Below are 15812 nucleotides of genomic sequence, written 5' to 3'. Positions count from 1 at the left end.
TTGCAAAGGAGAACAAATTTGCCACAGTAATTATTTCATTCCTCTCTACCAAAATCCCAATTCTTTGCTTTGAATTTCAAGCTTGATTTTCTTTTTTCTCTAAGAAATTTTCGGTGTGATGGATTTCAGGCCGTAGCTACTTCTTTTTCGTACATAAAGTGCAAAAAAATAAAATAAAATAAAAGAAAAGGAAGAAGAAAGAATGAATGAAGTAAAAGATGAAAATTTTAAATATAGTACCTATATCGCTCTAAATTGCTCTTACATGGGACAATCTTTACCTTAGACTAATAATATTTTTATATAATGAATGATAATTGTTTAGGGGAATTGCATTTGTTGGCAAATTCTTTTTTGTTGGTAGATACTTTATACAGATATTATGCAATAATGATATATTATGCAGTACATTATGTAAATACATAATTTAGAGTAATATTGAAGACTTGTAGTTGGCCATAGTAGACAATTAGTATAGCAATAAAAAGAGTAGACAATTAAATGTTATTGTTATTTATACTTAATGAAAATGTATTCACCTATCAAATATATATATATATATATATATATAGACAAATGGTTGATATACATGTGAGTGTGTGTACGTACATACGTACGTACATTACTCTTTATGAGGCCGTTTGGATTCAGCGTTTTCCGCTGAATCCAAGCTGCGTTTTTCCTTTTTTTTTTTTTTTCCTCACTTCACGTGTTCCAAGGACAATAAGCACTGTAGCGTACTGTAGTAGCACTGTTTATCACTGTTCACGCACTAAAAAATATTAAAAATGGGTCCCACGATACTATTCACACATTTAAAAATTATTTTGCTACAGTATTTTCAGTTTTCAGTTTTCAGTTTCAGCAACAATAAGTCCAATTCAAACAGACCCTATATATATGAGCAAGATGAGTGGTAGAGATCATGAAAATTTAACAACTATTTAATTTTGATTGTATATATTGTCAAAATTTTAGTATGAAAATCAAATTCATTCTTGATTTTTTATTTATAATGGTTATATTAATTGGTTTACATAATATATATGTTTTAAATTATATAAGAAATATTTAAAAAAAATTATATACTAAACACAAAAAAAAAAAAAAAAAAAAACATCTTTAAGCTCATTTTAAAGGTCTTGCCAAATAAAAAAAAGGATATAATTTTTTAGAAAATACTCTTTAAAAAAGGAACTATTTTTCGAAAAATGTTATTGCTGAGAGAGACAAAGCGTTGGTTTATCACTGAAAAGGAGACATGGGAGGCAAGTGCAACGTCATCTGGAGCAGTTCCAGGTCCTAATAATTTCTTTTTTCTCTGACCCCACTCACCCGCTCCACATATTAGACATTTCTAACTTTGAATATTCTTTTTATTTCCAAATCTTATTATAAGAAGCCATTCCATCTAAGTTTCAGGGTACCAAGACTTGAAGCTTGACTTGCTGCCCCTACTAAAACTTCCTGAACTGCACCAAAAACCTGCTGCACTACGATTTCCACCAGTGAACATGGTAAGTCCTTCCAGATTTTTGGATTCATAAGGCACTTCTTTTTGCTTTCTTTCTCCTAGTCTCAGAAATCTTGATAATTAATTCCCAAGGCCCTTCAATTCTTTGGTTTGCTGGAAAGTGATCCACAACCTGCCTATTGGGAACAATTTCATATGATATAGCTCTTAAGCACCATAAGAGCATTCGGTGGTAGATTCGGTGATTTTTTCCTTGGGTTTTCATATGGGTTTTTCCTTGTGTTTGGTTTGGTCTTAGTTTGATTTTGGTTTGGGACGGGTTTTCCGGTGGTGGTAGGTTGTACTCTCCTTCTTATTCTTCTGGTGGCCTGCTATGAAATGAGTTGTGGTGGTAGTGGTTAGGTGGTAATCCTTCCTTTTCTTCTTCTGGTCAGTGGCGGAGCCACTTATGACCAAGGGGGTCTGGGCCCCCCAAAATTTTTGAAAAAAATAGTTTTTTTTAAATAACTTAAAAGTTTTGTAAATTTTTAAATAACCTTATTATTTTGTCACCAATTACTTACTTTATAATATGTATATATATATATATATATGTATATATATATATTTAAGAAAGTTTAAAAATAAGCTTAATTTTCATTTAAATAAAATATAATCCATAAATGTATATGTCAACAAATTACAATAATTAAACATTCATCACCTTTTAAAATAAACAAACATCTAAGTATTTTAACAATTATCTCAAGGAAAAAAATTGAGTTATGAAATATTGTATCATACTATTTTACATTTCACACCCACACAAATTTATATATGGCCTCCAAAAATAAATTCCTAGTTCCGCCGCTGCTTCTGGTGGCCTGCTATGAGACGAGTTGTGGTGATGGTGGTTGGGTGGTGCTGGGATGGGTTTTCCGGCGGTGGGGTTGGTAGTTAGGAGGTTTCCTTCTTCTTTTGGGAGGCTGCTGTGAAAGACGAACCGGAACTTTGAGTTAAGGGTGGCGTTCAACCTCTGACTTGATATTACTAAGTTGCAGAGATTTTTTTTTTTTTTTTTTGGGTGTGCGCGGGGGATAAGAGCAATATTGTTTTTGTTTAGAATTTTTTAAAAACAGGGTCGTTTATTTTGAATAAAATTAGTCAATTGAGTTTTTTATTTTTATTTTTTAGTTTTAATTTTTGGTAATTTTAGTTGTTAAGTTATAATTATTTGAACTTGTAAATATTGTTTTAGATTTTAAATCTGTAAATTTTTTATGGTTACTAAAATAAGAAAAATATTTGTGCAGCAAGTTTTCTTTTTTATAAGTTATTAATTTGTTAAGTAGTTATTGATAAATAAAAAAAATGATGTGAATAATAGTCTTAAATGCCAATCAATAAAAATTTGTAATTAAAATAGTTTGTAAAAAAAGTTTGTGAGCATGACATTACTTTTATAAGAATACATGATATTACTTAAAAAAAATAAAATATAATTTTATAGAATAAAATTGTTAAAATTAGTACATCATAATAATAATAATAATAATAATAATAATAATAATTTTTCAAAAAAAAATTAGGACATTGCCCCTAGTACACCAGTGGTAGACATGGCAAAACGGGCGGGTCGGGTCGGGTTCGGGTCGGGTCAATCGGGTCACGGGTCAAACGGGTCACGGGTCAAAAACGGGTCATTTTAAGCGGGTTGAAATCGGGTTCGGGTCAATCGGGTTGCGGGTCGGGTCGGGTTGACCCGTATTTTTCACATGAAATTTTTTATTTTTTATTTTTTTATTTTTTATTTTTTTTTATAAAGAAAACAATATGTATTTGCCATTTGGATAGTTATGCAACATATTACTTGATGTAAAATGCATTATTTTGCATTCACTACTTATATCAAGAATAAACTCAATTAAACTTATTAATATTTATTCAATAATTTTAAAATTATACAAATCCTAACATTGCTATCTAAAACAAAACAATACAAAGATAAGTAAAACAAATATACAAGTTTTATTTTTACACAATATCAACATTCCAAAAAAAAAAAAATTACAAATGACTTATTGGATAACTCATTTGATAAAGAATAAAAACATATAAGAGAGTTACAATTTTAAAAATTAATTTTATAATCTATTATCAATTGTGATTGACACTCTATTTCAATTTAAGATATACATTAAAGTTTGATTGCTTACTTATTTATACCTAGTTTCTTTTATGAAGATCATATCATTGTTAAGCAGCACACACTCTAGGAAATATCATAATTTATTTTGAAAAGCCGTTTATTTTGAACATAAATTGTTAAAAAATAGATCTAAGCATTCATAATTTATGCTAATTTGATACTTTGGCTTTACTATTTTCACACTCGTGAATGTGTCTCATACATATCTACAATTTTAAATTTGTTTTTAACTTTACTGTAACCAGATTATCTTGGCATGTACTTTGCTATTTGATATCTAAAAATATTTACTCATTACAGAATGCTCAACCATTTATTTTTCAATTAATTTGCATGCAGTTATGTAAATGTATCAATTATTTCCTTAAAGCTCACAATAAACAATTAAACCAATATTGTCTTAATTTCACTATTTTTTTTACCAAAAAAAAAAAGTTTTAAAAAAATGGTTCGGGTTCGGGTCGGGTCGCGGGTCGGGTCGGGTTGACCCACACAAAACACGGGTCGGGTCACGGGTCAACCCGTTTTTGCTTCGGGTCAAAAAATCGGGTTCGGGTCGGGTATTTTTCGGGTCGGGTCGGGTCGGGTCAGAAAATTCTGACCCGTTTTGCCATGTCTAACCAGTGGCTCAGTCTAGCGGCCGTACGGGGTAGGTGTTTTTTTTTCTTTCTCTTGGGTTACTGTGGAGGATGGGAAGAGATAGTCAACAGTTGTGAGGAAAAAAAAAAAAAAAAAAGGAAAAAGAAGAAAAAGAAGAATAAACTAATGCTATGCGCAGCATCCGTGTAAATACAATAGCAAATGTGAATATTTGCACATTAATACACCCATTGATATGGGGAGTTTTGAAGCAACCATTGATATGGAGACTTTTGAAGCAAAATTGTGTAAATTTTTACCCTTTTTCTATTCTTTTTATTTGAATTACTGCTTTTTCTATTTTGGAAGAACTAATGTGAGTGCTATAAATTTTGGGAAAGATTTTTGCTAAATAAGAATTTTATATTATGTACTATATAATAAAAGTTAGGTTTAGAAGTCGTGATTGTACTAAGTGACATCAATAAATTACAAAAATGATCAAAAATTTTACCAATTAAGTTATCTAGAATCCACATATATAAAAAAGAGTTATTTTTATTTATTTATTTATTTTTGACAGAAACGATCATTAGTTGGATTATGGATAGACAAAATTTCATCTTGGTATGACCAATCTTTTTTTGAGAAACAAGGTATGACCAATCTAACAAATGATTTTTTTTTACATAAATTATATTACTACACAAAAAAAAGAAAGAAATGCTATTAATATTTTTAGATTTTCAAAAAAAAATACATAAATTATATTAACCTCAAAAACAACCATTGTTAGACTTTCAGAAAATAGGTATAAAATTTTACTTTATTCTTATATTATTCTCCTATTATTCACACCTCTATAAATTAGACTCATATTAGATTTTTTGTTCACATCAACTTCTTCAATGTGAAGCGTATATATGCTAAATAATTCATAATAATTACCCACTGCCACCTAATGGCTGCTTCTTTTTTTCCTTTTTTTCCCCCCTACCTACAACCTTGCAAGTATGTATTGTTTTGTATATTCTTTTATCTTTTGTTTAACCTAATTTTATTAAGTTTTATCCGATTTATATGGTTATGGTTTGAGAATCAATCATTAAATATGTTTAGACATGATTTTTTTATTTATTATGGTTTGAGAATCAATAATTAAATATGCTTATACATGATTTTTTTTTTGGTATATGAATTAAACGTTTATGACGTGGGTTCCAATGGCAATATGTTGTTACACATTTATGTTTAATATGATTAAACATGATTTTCTATTATTTATTATATTATATATGAATTACACGTTTATGACATGGGTTCTAATAGTGATATGTTGCTTACATCCCTCAATTTTGATTTAAAAAACAATCTTATTTTTAGCTTATTATTAACCATGTCTTGATATAATTTGATAATAAACTGTTCTATCTATTTTATTATTTAATTTTACTTAAATTAGAAATTTTTATCTTATTTTCTTTAGTTTACACATGATTCTTGATTAAGTCATGCATTGCACGGGCATAATATTAGTATATATAAATCTATGCTAAATACAACATTGGCTTGATCATATATTTGTTCAATTCATCTTATTTATACGGTTTATAATTCTTCTTTCTATTTGTCTAAAAGTTTTTATTCTTTTTTTATTTTTTATTTTTATATTGCTACATAGAGTGATTTTTTTTTTTTTTTTTTTGAGAAGAAGAGAGTGATTTAATTGTAGTGTTTAAGATGACTAGAAAATAGTCCTTAAATAACTTTTTGACATTGAAGTAAACTATCACCGTGATTATCAAATTTTAAGTTCTTTTTATATATTCATTTAAAAAAAAATTTTTGAGCAAAAAAAGAAAAAGATTCTTTTTATATATTACATTTCAGGCACAAATTATTACTTTGGACTGTTACTCGTTAAATTTTGATATTCTTCCTGAAATGTTACTTACGATTGTTTTATATTTTTGACATGTCGAATAATATATGGGCGTTAGTACCTTGAACGATATTTCAACATTAACAACACAGTAGTAAATGACTTTATTACTGACGAGCTACAACGGTCAAAAAGAACAATTACAAGCCAATTAAGTCTCCAATTATACTCAGATAAAGATTTCTTAAGCAGTCAGGAGAACCTTTAAAGGCCCCCAACGGCTATACAAGAACAGGCTATAATAAGCCATCAAATACTAGAAGAAAGGTACGCACACCAAAATATACAGAATTACATTCTTATTCTCTAATAGATATTAAGAAGCTTTCTGACTTAGTCATGAGACCATTGGTTGATGCCACTCCGACACATTCTCTCTCATCTTTGCAAGGAACATCACCTTGTTAGGACTTATACAAGGTCCATGATTGACGACCACTTTTGTCATCATCAGTTTGGCGCCATTTGTGGGGATTGAGTTCTGAATCATACAAATTTTTGTAGCTCTACCATTTAAGTGACATGATGAATCCAAGTTCATCAACTCTATTTGATTCAATGTAGATGACCTAGCAAATTCAAACGCTGATAGCAAGCGTAGAAGAGCTAGTCAAACAAAAATTGGAGTTGAGCCAATGCATCTCTCAGGAGAATAGCAATGTGCCACCTCGCCAATGTAACTAGAACAACAATGATGAAGAAGTTCATAGCCCACAGAATAGTCATAAAGAAGAAAGTTCTAGGTGTTTAGAATAGTCAAATTCCAGGCAAACAAAACAATCCAATCGAAACAATGACGAGGTTGAGGAAAGAAATGGACGAAATGAAAAGTGCCTTGAAAGGAAAGTCGTCCAGGAACTCAGATGGAATACTCAAGAGAACAGATTCATTGTTCACTGGCATGGTCCTAGAATGCCCTCTCCTATGGGTGTGCTCGATTTGATTTCGGTTGGTTTTTATGGGTATGGCCAATCGAAACCGAATATTTCGGTTTGTGAAATTCTCAAACGAAACCAACCGAAATGGCTAGAAATCAATTGGTTTTGGTGTATTTTGGTTTTAGTTAGTTTTGGTCAGTTTTTGGTTTTCCAAAGAGAGGGTTATTGAGAAATAAAGATTTTTATTTTTTTATTTTATTTTATTTTATTTTATTTTATCAAACAGAGATATTATTGAAAGAAAAACACAGTAAAAACATAGACCCTATTTTCAACACAAAATACATAGTAACTCAGTAAAAACACAGACCCTGTTTTCAACAAAAAATACAGAGCAACACATTAAAAACCATAAAACACAAACTAAGATTAGTAGCTACAAAGTTTCTTTAAAACAAACATCACGGGATGACACAAAACCCATGGAATCCCAGTACAAGCATGGGTGATTTGGGATGAGATAAACAAAATCAAGAAGTAGCAAGAAACGAAGAGACCGAATTGGTACCAGCATGGGTGATTTGGGATGAGAGAAACAAAATCAAGAAGAAGACATACCATAGCAAGAAACGAAGAGACCAAATTGGTGCTTAGAAAAATAAGATGTATGCGGATATCAAAAAAAGAAAAAGATGCAAGGTATGTATTTGTGAAAGGGAAAGAAAAGTGGGTGAGGGATTGAGGGGCGTGTGTTTGTGAGAGGGAGAGAAAATTGGGTGAGTGGCGACTAGGGTTATAAGTTATATATAAGATGCTAGGATTTATTTTTTATTTTTTTTTAATTTCAAAATGGAGAGGCGAAGGCTCAAACTAGTGAACAAGTGGCTGACATGTGCACAATTTTCCACTAAGCTACTTACTCTAATATGTTTTAAACTTACATATATCGGTCGGTTCAGTCGGTTTCAAGGTGAAAAAATCCAGCACTGAAACCGAAACCGAAATATTTCGGTTTCAAAAAATTAAAACTGAAACTGAACCAAAAAATTGAACTCAGTTTGGCCAGTTTTTTTTGTTCATCGGTTTTTTGTACACCCCTACCCTCTCCCATCAAAGTTTTGACTTTCTTAATTGGAGCCTTATGATGGGCAAATGGATCCACTGGCACACATAGAGTCTTTCAAGACATTGCTGAACCTCCAATGAACACTTGATGAAGTGACATGTAGGTCCTTCCCAACAACTCTTAAAGGAGTTGCTTAAGTTTGGTTCAGCAAGTTGGCATCGTCCTTGATAAAAAATTTCGAACAATGAAGTGATTTCTTTATACAACATTTGATTGGTGGCCAAAGACACAAAAGGGAGAAACTTTGAGGGCTTATGTGAAACGTTTCAGCCGATTGATCCTAGAGGTAGACAAAGCAGACAACCAAGTTCAATTGATGGCCTTCTAGGCAGGCTTGACCACCAAAGATTTCATCTTTTCATTAGCCAAGACCTTGCCTACTACAATGACAGACCTCATATTTAGAGCTCTGAAGTACATGAGCAGAGAAGATGCGCTAACAACAAAAGGAATGGATGGCAAGGGAAAGATAGAAGATATAGACGAGCCCCAACACAAAAAGGAGAAAAAAGATCTTTCTCCTAATAAAAAAATGACAAGGGAAGTTCAAATCCTCTGAATAAAATTGTAAATTTTACCCCTTTGAATATGCTTGTAGAAAAAGTTTTGTTGCAGATTAAGGACAACTCAAATTTGAGGTGGCCGAAGCCCTTAAGCTCATTGCCTCATAGAGGATATTAGAAGAAGTATTGCTATTTCCACAAAGATCACGACCACTATATAGAAGAATGCAAAGATCTGAAGGAACAAATTGAAGAGTTGATACAGAAAGGGAAGTTACAAAATTTGTCAAAACTCAAAAGAGATCACCATCATAAAATAGAGGAAAAACTAAAGCAAAATGATGACAAAAATGAGGATGAGCAAAATAATGCTAGGACCACTGTTAGTGAGATAAGAATGATCAATGGAGAACTAGTAATTAGAGGGTCATTCAAATATTTGTGAAAAACTCACCAAAGGCAAGTTAATAGTATTCATGTAGGACAACCAATGATAAGGCATTGGAAGATAGGAGCAGATGATATGGCATTCTCAAAATAAGATGCTAGAGGAGTGAAGCAGCTCCATGACGAACCACTGGTAATCATACTTTCCGTAGAAGGGTATAACACTTGTCAAGTGTTGGTTGGCAATGGAAGTTCAGTAGACATCATGTATATGACGGCCTCTCAACAAATGAAGATAGACCTAAAAAGGCTTCACCCTTTTAAGTCACCTCTAGTCGGCTTTATCGAAGATCGAGTCTACCAGAAGGAAATTATTTCCTTATCAATCATAGCAGGAATCAACCCTGCACAGGTAACCAAAAGTATTGATTTCCTCATAATTTATTGCTCATCGTCCTATAATGTCATTTCAGGATGACCAACACTCAAACTATTGAAGGCCACAACCTTGATGTATTGTCTCAATGTCAAGTTCCCAACTACCCATGGGATAAGGGAGATTCATGGAGATTAGGTACTAGTCCGAGAATGCTATCAAGTAGTGCTCGCAGGGAAAGAAAAGCACACACGGATCATCTAAGAAGAATCCTAACAGATAATATGATGAGCATTGCTTCCTCTTGTCCATTTATAACATGAGAAATTGACATCGTCGAACCAATTCCACAAGTACCCATTGCCAGAACTTTGTGTGGAGCAATAGGCGACAGTTCGACAATTCCAAATTCAAAGATTTATGCCGTGAGCTAGTAATCAAGAACCATTTCTCCTCCCTTAGGCACCCCTAGGCCAATAGATAGATGGGGGCAGCAAATCGGACCCTGCTGAAGATCATCAAGGTTCAACTTGAGGGGGGGTAAAGGGGGCATGGCTAGAAGAGCTACCTGGTGTGTTACGAACATGCTGAACAACGACAAAAACTCCTACAAGGGAAACTCCATTCAAACTAGCTTTTGGTAAAAAAGTAGTTATCCCAATAGAGGTTGGTTTATCTAGCCTCAAGAGAGAACCTTTCGATGTAGAGACCAACAAAGAAAGTTGCAAGTTAGACCTTGATTTCCTAGACGAAGTTAGAGAAGATGCTTTGCAGTGAATGACGAAATACAAGCAGAAAATGGCAAAGTATCATGATTAGAGGGTTGAGCTCAGGAGGATCAATCTTGGGGACCTAGTACTACACAAAGTGACTGAAGCCACAAAAGATCCAGCACAAGGGAAATTGAACCCAACCTGGGAAGGCCCATTCAAGATCGGCAAGCACTATATACGAGGGAACTTATTACCTCAAGTGACTCGACGGTAAACAGCTACCTCGTCTGTGAAATGTAGAGCACCTCAAAAGGTATTATTGTTAGCTAGATGATTTTGTCAATTTACTTTTATTAAACTGTTTTTTAAGCAATAATGAATAAGGGGACAAGTTTCCTTCTATGAATAAACATCTTTCTTTTAGAAAATCTAAAAGTCTCATTTCTGGTTCATTTACTATACAAAAGACCATAGTTTTAAAAAATAGTATGATGAAAGAATTGGAATAGGGAGCGGTTACCGGTTTTATGGTCTGATTGGTGGTCGAATCAAGGATGTCATAAATAATAAATAAATAATTATTAATTATAAAAATAAATAAATAATTTTATAACTGGTCATTTTAACTAAAAAAATTAAATAATAGTAAAACATTAAATATTAACTTACCAACTTTTGGACACCACTTAACAAAATTCAACCAAAAAAAAAAGAAACCATAAAAAGGTCAAGTGTAACAACTACAAACCATTTTAGTTATTTTTTAATTTGTCAAATAACAAAAAGTAAGTCACCAATGGGTAACAATATCATTGCTCACTTGATATTTTTCTCACCTATCCTACACTTACACATTTATATCACACCCACCACACATTTTGCAAATCTACTACATCCACACGTTTTATTCAAATTTTCAAACAACAATTCTAAACTTAACTTCTTTCCTATCCTCTACTTTTTGCTAAATTTTCATTTCCCTCTTCAATATTCTCTCACTCTCTGTCTCTCTCATCAATATGGGTGTGTGCAATTGTGCAAGAGTAGCAAAGACTGAAGCAGTTGGATCGAATCATTGTAAATTTGCTTCATTTTTTGGCTCCTTCCTCAACACAAAGATAGAAGATCTGATGTTTTTGGGGTCACTATTGGTGTCTTAGGCTTCACCACTTTAGGCTTGAGAGCATTTTCAAAATCAAAATCTCTTTGCTTAAATCTAAAATAGAATCTCTCTCTCTCTCTCTCTCTCTCTCTCTCTAAACACAGCATCTGAAGTTTTAATGAAGAACTGCTAAAAACTGATTTAACCCTATCGGTTTTTGGTTTTTAACTGTTCTTCTTTTATTTTCCATTTTTAACAATAATTGGACCAGATTAATGCCAATTCCTGGTTGAACTAGATGATCCGGTCCGATTTTTAAAATCATGCAAAAGACAGGTTTTCAAGTGGAAGGTCCATCACTAAAATTCAACGAGTAAAACCATGTAGACAGTAAAAATTCTCAATAAGTGGAAAACCGTCACATAAGGTTAACTTTGAAATGAGTAAAATCATAATGACAATCAAATTCTCAAAACAAAAGTCATGTGATTAAATTCATAAAATAAAAACCAATGAGTAAAATCATATTGAATCAAATTCTCAAAACGAAAGTAAAGTCATATGATTAAAGTCATAAGGTAAACCAACGAGTAAAATCATATTGATGATCAAATTCTTAAAACAACAGTAAAGTTATGTGATTAAATTCACATGGTAAAAACCAACGATTAAAATCATATTAACGACTAAAATTCTCATGACGAGAGTAAAGTCGCATGATTAAATTCATATTCAGAAGGTAAAATTCTCATGGAGTTGCTAAAACATGATTGAATCAAAGTTGGATGAATAACTAAATTTACAAGTCCAAATTTGACAAACAAGATCACATAAGCATCAAGATGTTTATAGGAGTATAAGCATTATCAAAGAACATATGAGTATTAAAATATTCTAATTGTTTGTAGAAAGAAAAAAAAAGAAAAAAAGAAAGGTTTAAACATGGGAATCAACAAGTACATTCTCAGGGCCTTCTCCTCCTTCTTCTCCTCTAACTCTAGCTTGCTCATTGGCTCGAGCCTGTTCAGCAGCTTCATCAGTCATCATCTCTTTATCTATTGCCTCAAAATCAATGCTAGAGTAATAGACCTCTGGATGATGCTTCATCGTCCACCTTCGGAGGAGCTCAAAGCTTTTGAAATAATCATCGAATGTAACAATTGAGTAAATCTTCGAAAGTAGAAAGTCAACAATAGCCTTCTCACGTTCTGATTCATGCTTCAATAGGGTCGACTAAATCTGCTCATCTTTTAAGTGATGAGCATCTTCTCTACCTTCAGCTTGTTAGAGATATCCTTCAACTTGGTCTTAGCTTCGTTGACATCATTCATGGCCTCATTCAACTATTTTCTTAGTGTTGAATATTTGGCCTCCACAGCCTTAGCCTTGGACATAGCCATCACTACCTTCTCCTTAGTCGTGAGATAATCAGTCGTCAAATGCAACGACTCCCTAAGAACCTGAAAAGAAGAGAAGAAAATATGCATAAAAAGAGAAGGAGAACAACATTTCCCACAAAAAAAAAAAAAAAAAAAACCTCACCTGCAGCATCTTATGGATATGAAAACTAACAAGCTTGTGCAAGAGAACAGAAGACAAGGCCTTGAGCTTGTCCTCGGTAATGACTTTGCGAGCCCTTCCAAAAGCCGTTGTAGGATCAGCCCAAACACTTTGCCCCATCTTTTCCTTCCTTTTGGCTTTAGTCCTAGGTGGCAAAGGTAGCTCCCTGAGTGACATAATAGGAGAAGAAGGTAAAGAAGGTTGAATAGGAGTTAATATGACAACCCCAGAACCATCTGTAGTCTTTTTTTCTTCAGGGGTGAAATCAGTTTGGACAAGGGTTCATTCTTCTTCCCCTTTGCATGAGCATATTTGTCTTGGTTGAATCGGGTGGCCACCTCTACAAGATAGGGAAAGTAAGAAGAAAGATCATAAATATGTTGATGAGACAAAGACCAAGGAGATAAGAATGCAAAATTCAAACACTTACTTCTTTCTTCCCTAAGAATTAGTTGAAGAATGTAGGCAGAAGGCTCAGGACCTAAGAAATGATCGTACAAAGACCGTGGGTCAACAAGTTCGTCAAAATCCTCAGCACTCAGAGCGAAATCCAATGCTGCCTGGACGCACTCTTTATAACAACTCTTCAAATGTGGACAAGTCGAAGCTGCAAAATAAACAGAAAACAATAGGAGAAGAGTTAGTAAGGAGGATGTAAAGTCCCAAAGAGGGGAAACACGCACCAAGCGAGGGAACCTCCCACCTACACAGCAACATGGGCACCTCACCCTAAACCTTGTCAGAAATGGTTTCCTAACCTTTTCCAGATAACTGATTGAAAAACAAACTCAGATCCATCATGTTTCTGAGTCTGCCAAAATCATCAATTATGGTTCCGGTCAATTTATTATCCGAGAGATCAATAACATCAATGTTTAATGCTTCAACCACCCGAGGAATCTCCCCAGACAATTGGTTACTGAAAAGATACACAATACTTAAATTCTTTGGCATAAACAAATTGCTAGGAATTTTACCTGTCAGATTGTTCTTTGACAAATCCAGATGCACCAAAGCTTCCATTTCTCCAATCGTGTCTGGGATTTCCCCCATTCCAATTAGACCCAGAAATCCATAAATACTCGAGCTTCTTTAACTGCGTAAAACTGGGTGACTTTTCCACTGGTGCAAGTGATCTCTGGCCAGTCACCGCGGTGGCAGGAGTTTAAGGGGTTCAAGCAGCTTAGAGATAGTGGATTTTGCCAGTAGCCCCCCACTATTTCTAAGCCACTTGAACTCCTTAAACCCAAGTGGCTCAGAGAAAATCCAATGTTGCTTTAGTTTCGGTAGGACTGTTTGTTCTTTGTCATTGAGCTGAGACTCAGAGTTTGCTTGGCCGAAAAGGAGGAGAGGAAGATAGTTGTTTTGGTCATTTGGAATTTTGGACGTTAAGTTCGCTTTTCCGGTTTCTCAACTCAAAGATGAACAATTGGCGAGCAATCCTAAGAATTTGCTCACTTTAAAGACGGCGTGAACCAGGGAAATTTACGTTGGGACCAAACAAATAAAATCAATTGTCCCAAAAATAACATCTTTATCTTCTAGACAAACCAAAATTCAGCAAAATAAACTACAAATCCAGTCTAAGAAATTAACCACAAAACAATCAATAATCAAAACAAATAAAAACCTCAAATTCCTAAAATTTTTACCTTTCTTTTTCTCATTCTTGCTCTGCTTTTTTTTTTCTCTCAACTCTTGCTCTCCACCTCTCTCATTCTTTCTCTCCACTCCCACTGTCAGGGCCGGCCCTAGACCAAGCTTCCTCCGATCTCATCTTTTTTTTTTTTTTTTTCACTGCTGCGTTTGGGTTTTTGATTCTGCAGAACTGAAGAATGGCTCAATGGGTTTTAAGTTTTGACTTTTGAGGTACATGGATTTCTGCCTTTCTCTAGACTCTTCATTAGATTTGCTTAAGACTTAAGTTTTCGCAATAGGATTTGTTTTAATTTTTATAGTGGGCGCCATCTTGGCAGGCATCATCTTGGCTGGGCTGGGGCGCTGGGCTTGTACAGTGTTGTGTTTTATTTTATTTTATTTTATTTTAAATCTTGTGTTTATATATATATATATATATATATTAGTTAATGGAAATATAATGAATAAATCTTTATTTATGCATGTTGAGATTGCTAAAAACTTGTTATTATTTGGTGAAAATACAATAATACTTTTTATATAAATTCGGTTCTATTTCTCATTTGCTCTACATTTGAAAATTATTTTTTTATTTTAATCTTTATAAATATATTGTTTGATTAGAAATGTCTATTAGAAAATATGCATTTGGATATGAAAAACTTAAAAAAAGAAAAAAAAAATTAATTGAGTTTCAAAAAGGATCAATGGATAAATTTGTTATTAATAATAAACAAAATATAACACAAAATTTAGATGAAAATATCACAAATGAGCAAGAAATTCACCAAAAAGAGTTAGAAGATAATGAAATGATACAATTGCAAGATAACAATGATGTTCAATTTTGCAATACAAAAAATCTTGATAATGAACTTCAAAAGAATTTAAAAGAAAATGAAAATAATGATGAAAATGCCACAAATGAACAAGTTCACCATAATGATGTTCAACTAGAAGAAAATGAAAATAATAATGACATGTTGAATTATATTCCTTCAAATATTTATGATCTGGGTAATTGAACACAAAATTAAGAGATTTATTAGTAGAAATAAAAATAAATTTTAAATGAAATATATTATAATATAAAAATATTAAATAAATATTAATTTAATTAATACATAAGTATAAAAAATGCCCCATTTTAGTTCTCGTCTTAGGTCCCAAATTGTTTAAGGCCGGCCCTGGTAGGGGTCCAAGGATGAGGAAACTTTGCACTATTTTGTAAACTAATCATTACCCATTCTAAAAATAATTGGTGATTAATTCTAAACTAAATTCGTAATAATTTTCATTTTGATATAAAAAATCAAAGAATTAGTTATGGTATCATCTTATATTTT

The 15812-nt window shown here is 32.8% G+C and overlaps 1 protein-coding gene and 1 long non-coding RNA gene across 9 annotated transcripts; one reads left to right on the top strand and one right to left on the bottom strand.

Moving 5' to 3' along the window:
• Positions 1-1359: 1359 nt before the first annotated feature.
• On the top strand, positions 1360-7889 carry LOC126725681 (uncharacterized). Of its 2 annotated transcripts, XR_007655565.1 has the most exons (3): positions 1360-1517; positions 6242-6450; positions 6575-7889. It is a non-coding gene; the product is annotated as an uncharacterized LOC126725681 (long non-coding RNA). The 2 variants fall into 2 exon arrangements; XR_007655564.1 differs by having other exon boundaries at positions 6242-7889.
• A 4135-nt stretch (positions 7890-12024) lies between these two features.
• On the bottom strand, positions 12025-14770 carry LOC126725680 (leucine-rich repeat receptor-like protein kinase PXL1). Of its 7 annotated transcripts, none has more exons than XR_007655561.1 (5): positions 13806-14759; positions 13532-13639; positions 13259-13435; positions 12811-13168; positions 12025-12728 (listed from the first exon to the last, which is right to left on the bottom strand). XR_007655561.1 is itself a non-coding variant. In XM_050430513.1 (4 exons), exons 1-3 carry the CDS (start codon positions 13879-13881, stop codon positions 13041-13043), a joined length of 600 nt encoding a protein of 199 aa, XP_050286470.1. In that variant the 5' UTR covers positions 13882-14770; the 3' UTR covers positions 12025-12728; positions 12811-13040. The 7 variants fall into 7 exon arrangements, 2 of the variants coding, with proteins under 2 accessions (XP_050286470.1, XP_050286471.1); XR_007655562.1 differs by having other exon boundaries at positions 13587-13639; positions 13806-14758; XR_007655559.1 differs by having other exon boundaries at positions 13259-13639; positions 13806-14762.
• Positions 14771-15812: the final 1042 nt, after the last annotated feature.

Source organism: Quercus robur, chromosome 5, assembly GCF_932294415.1.
Source record: "Quercus robur chromosome 5, dhQueRobu3.1, whole genome shotgun sequence".
NCBI lineage: Eukaryota > Viridiplantae > Streptophyta > Magnoliopsida > Fagales > Fagaceae > Quercus > Quercus robur.
Note: the sequence above shows the minus strand (reverse complement) of the source record. Positions and strands in the feature narration are given on the sequence as shown.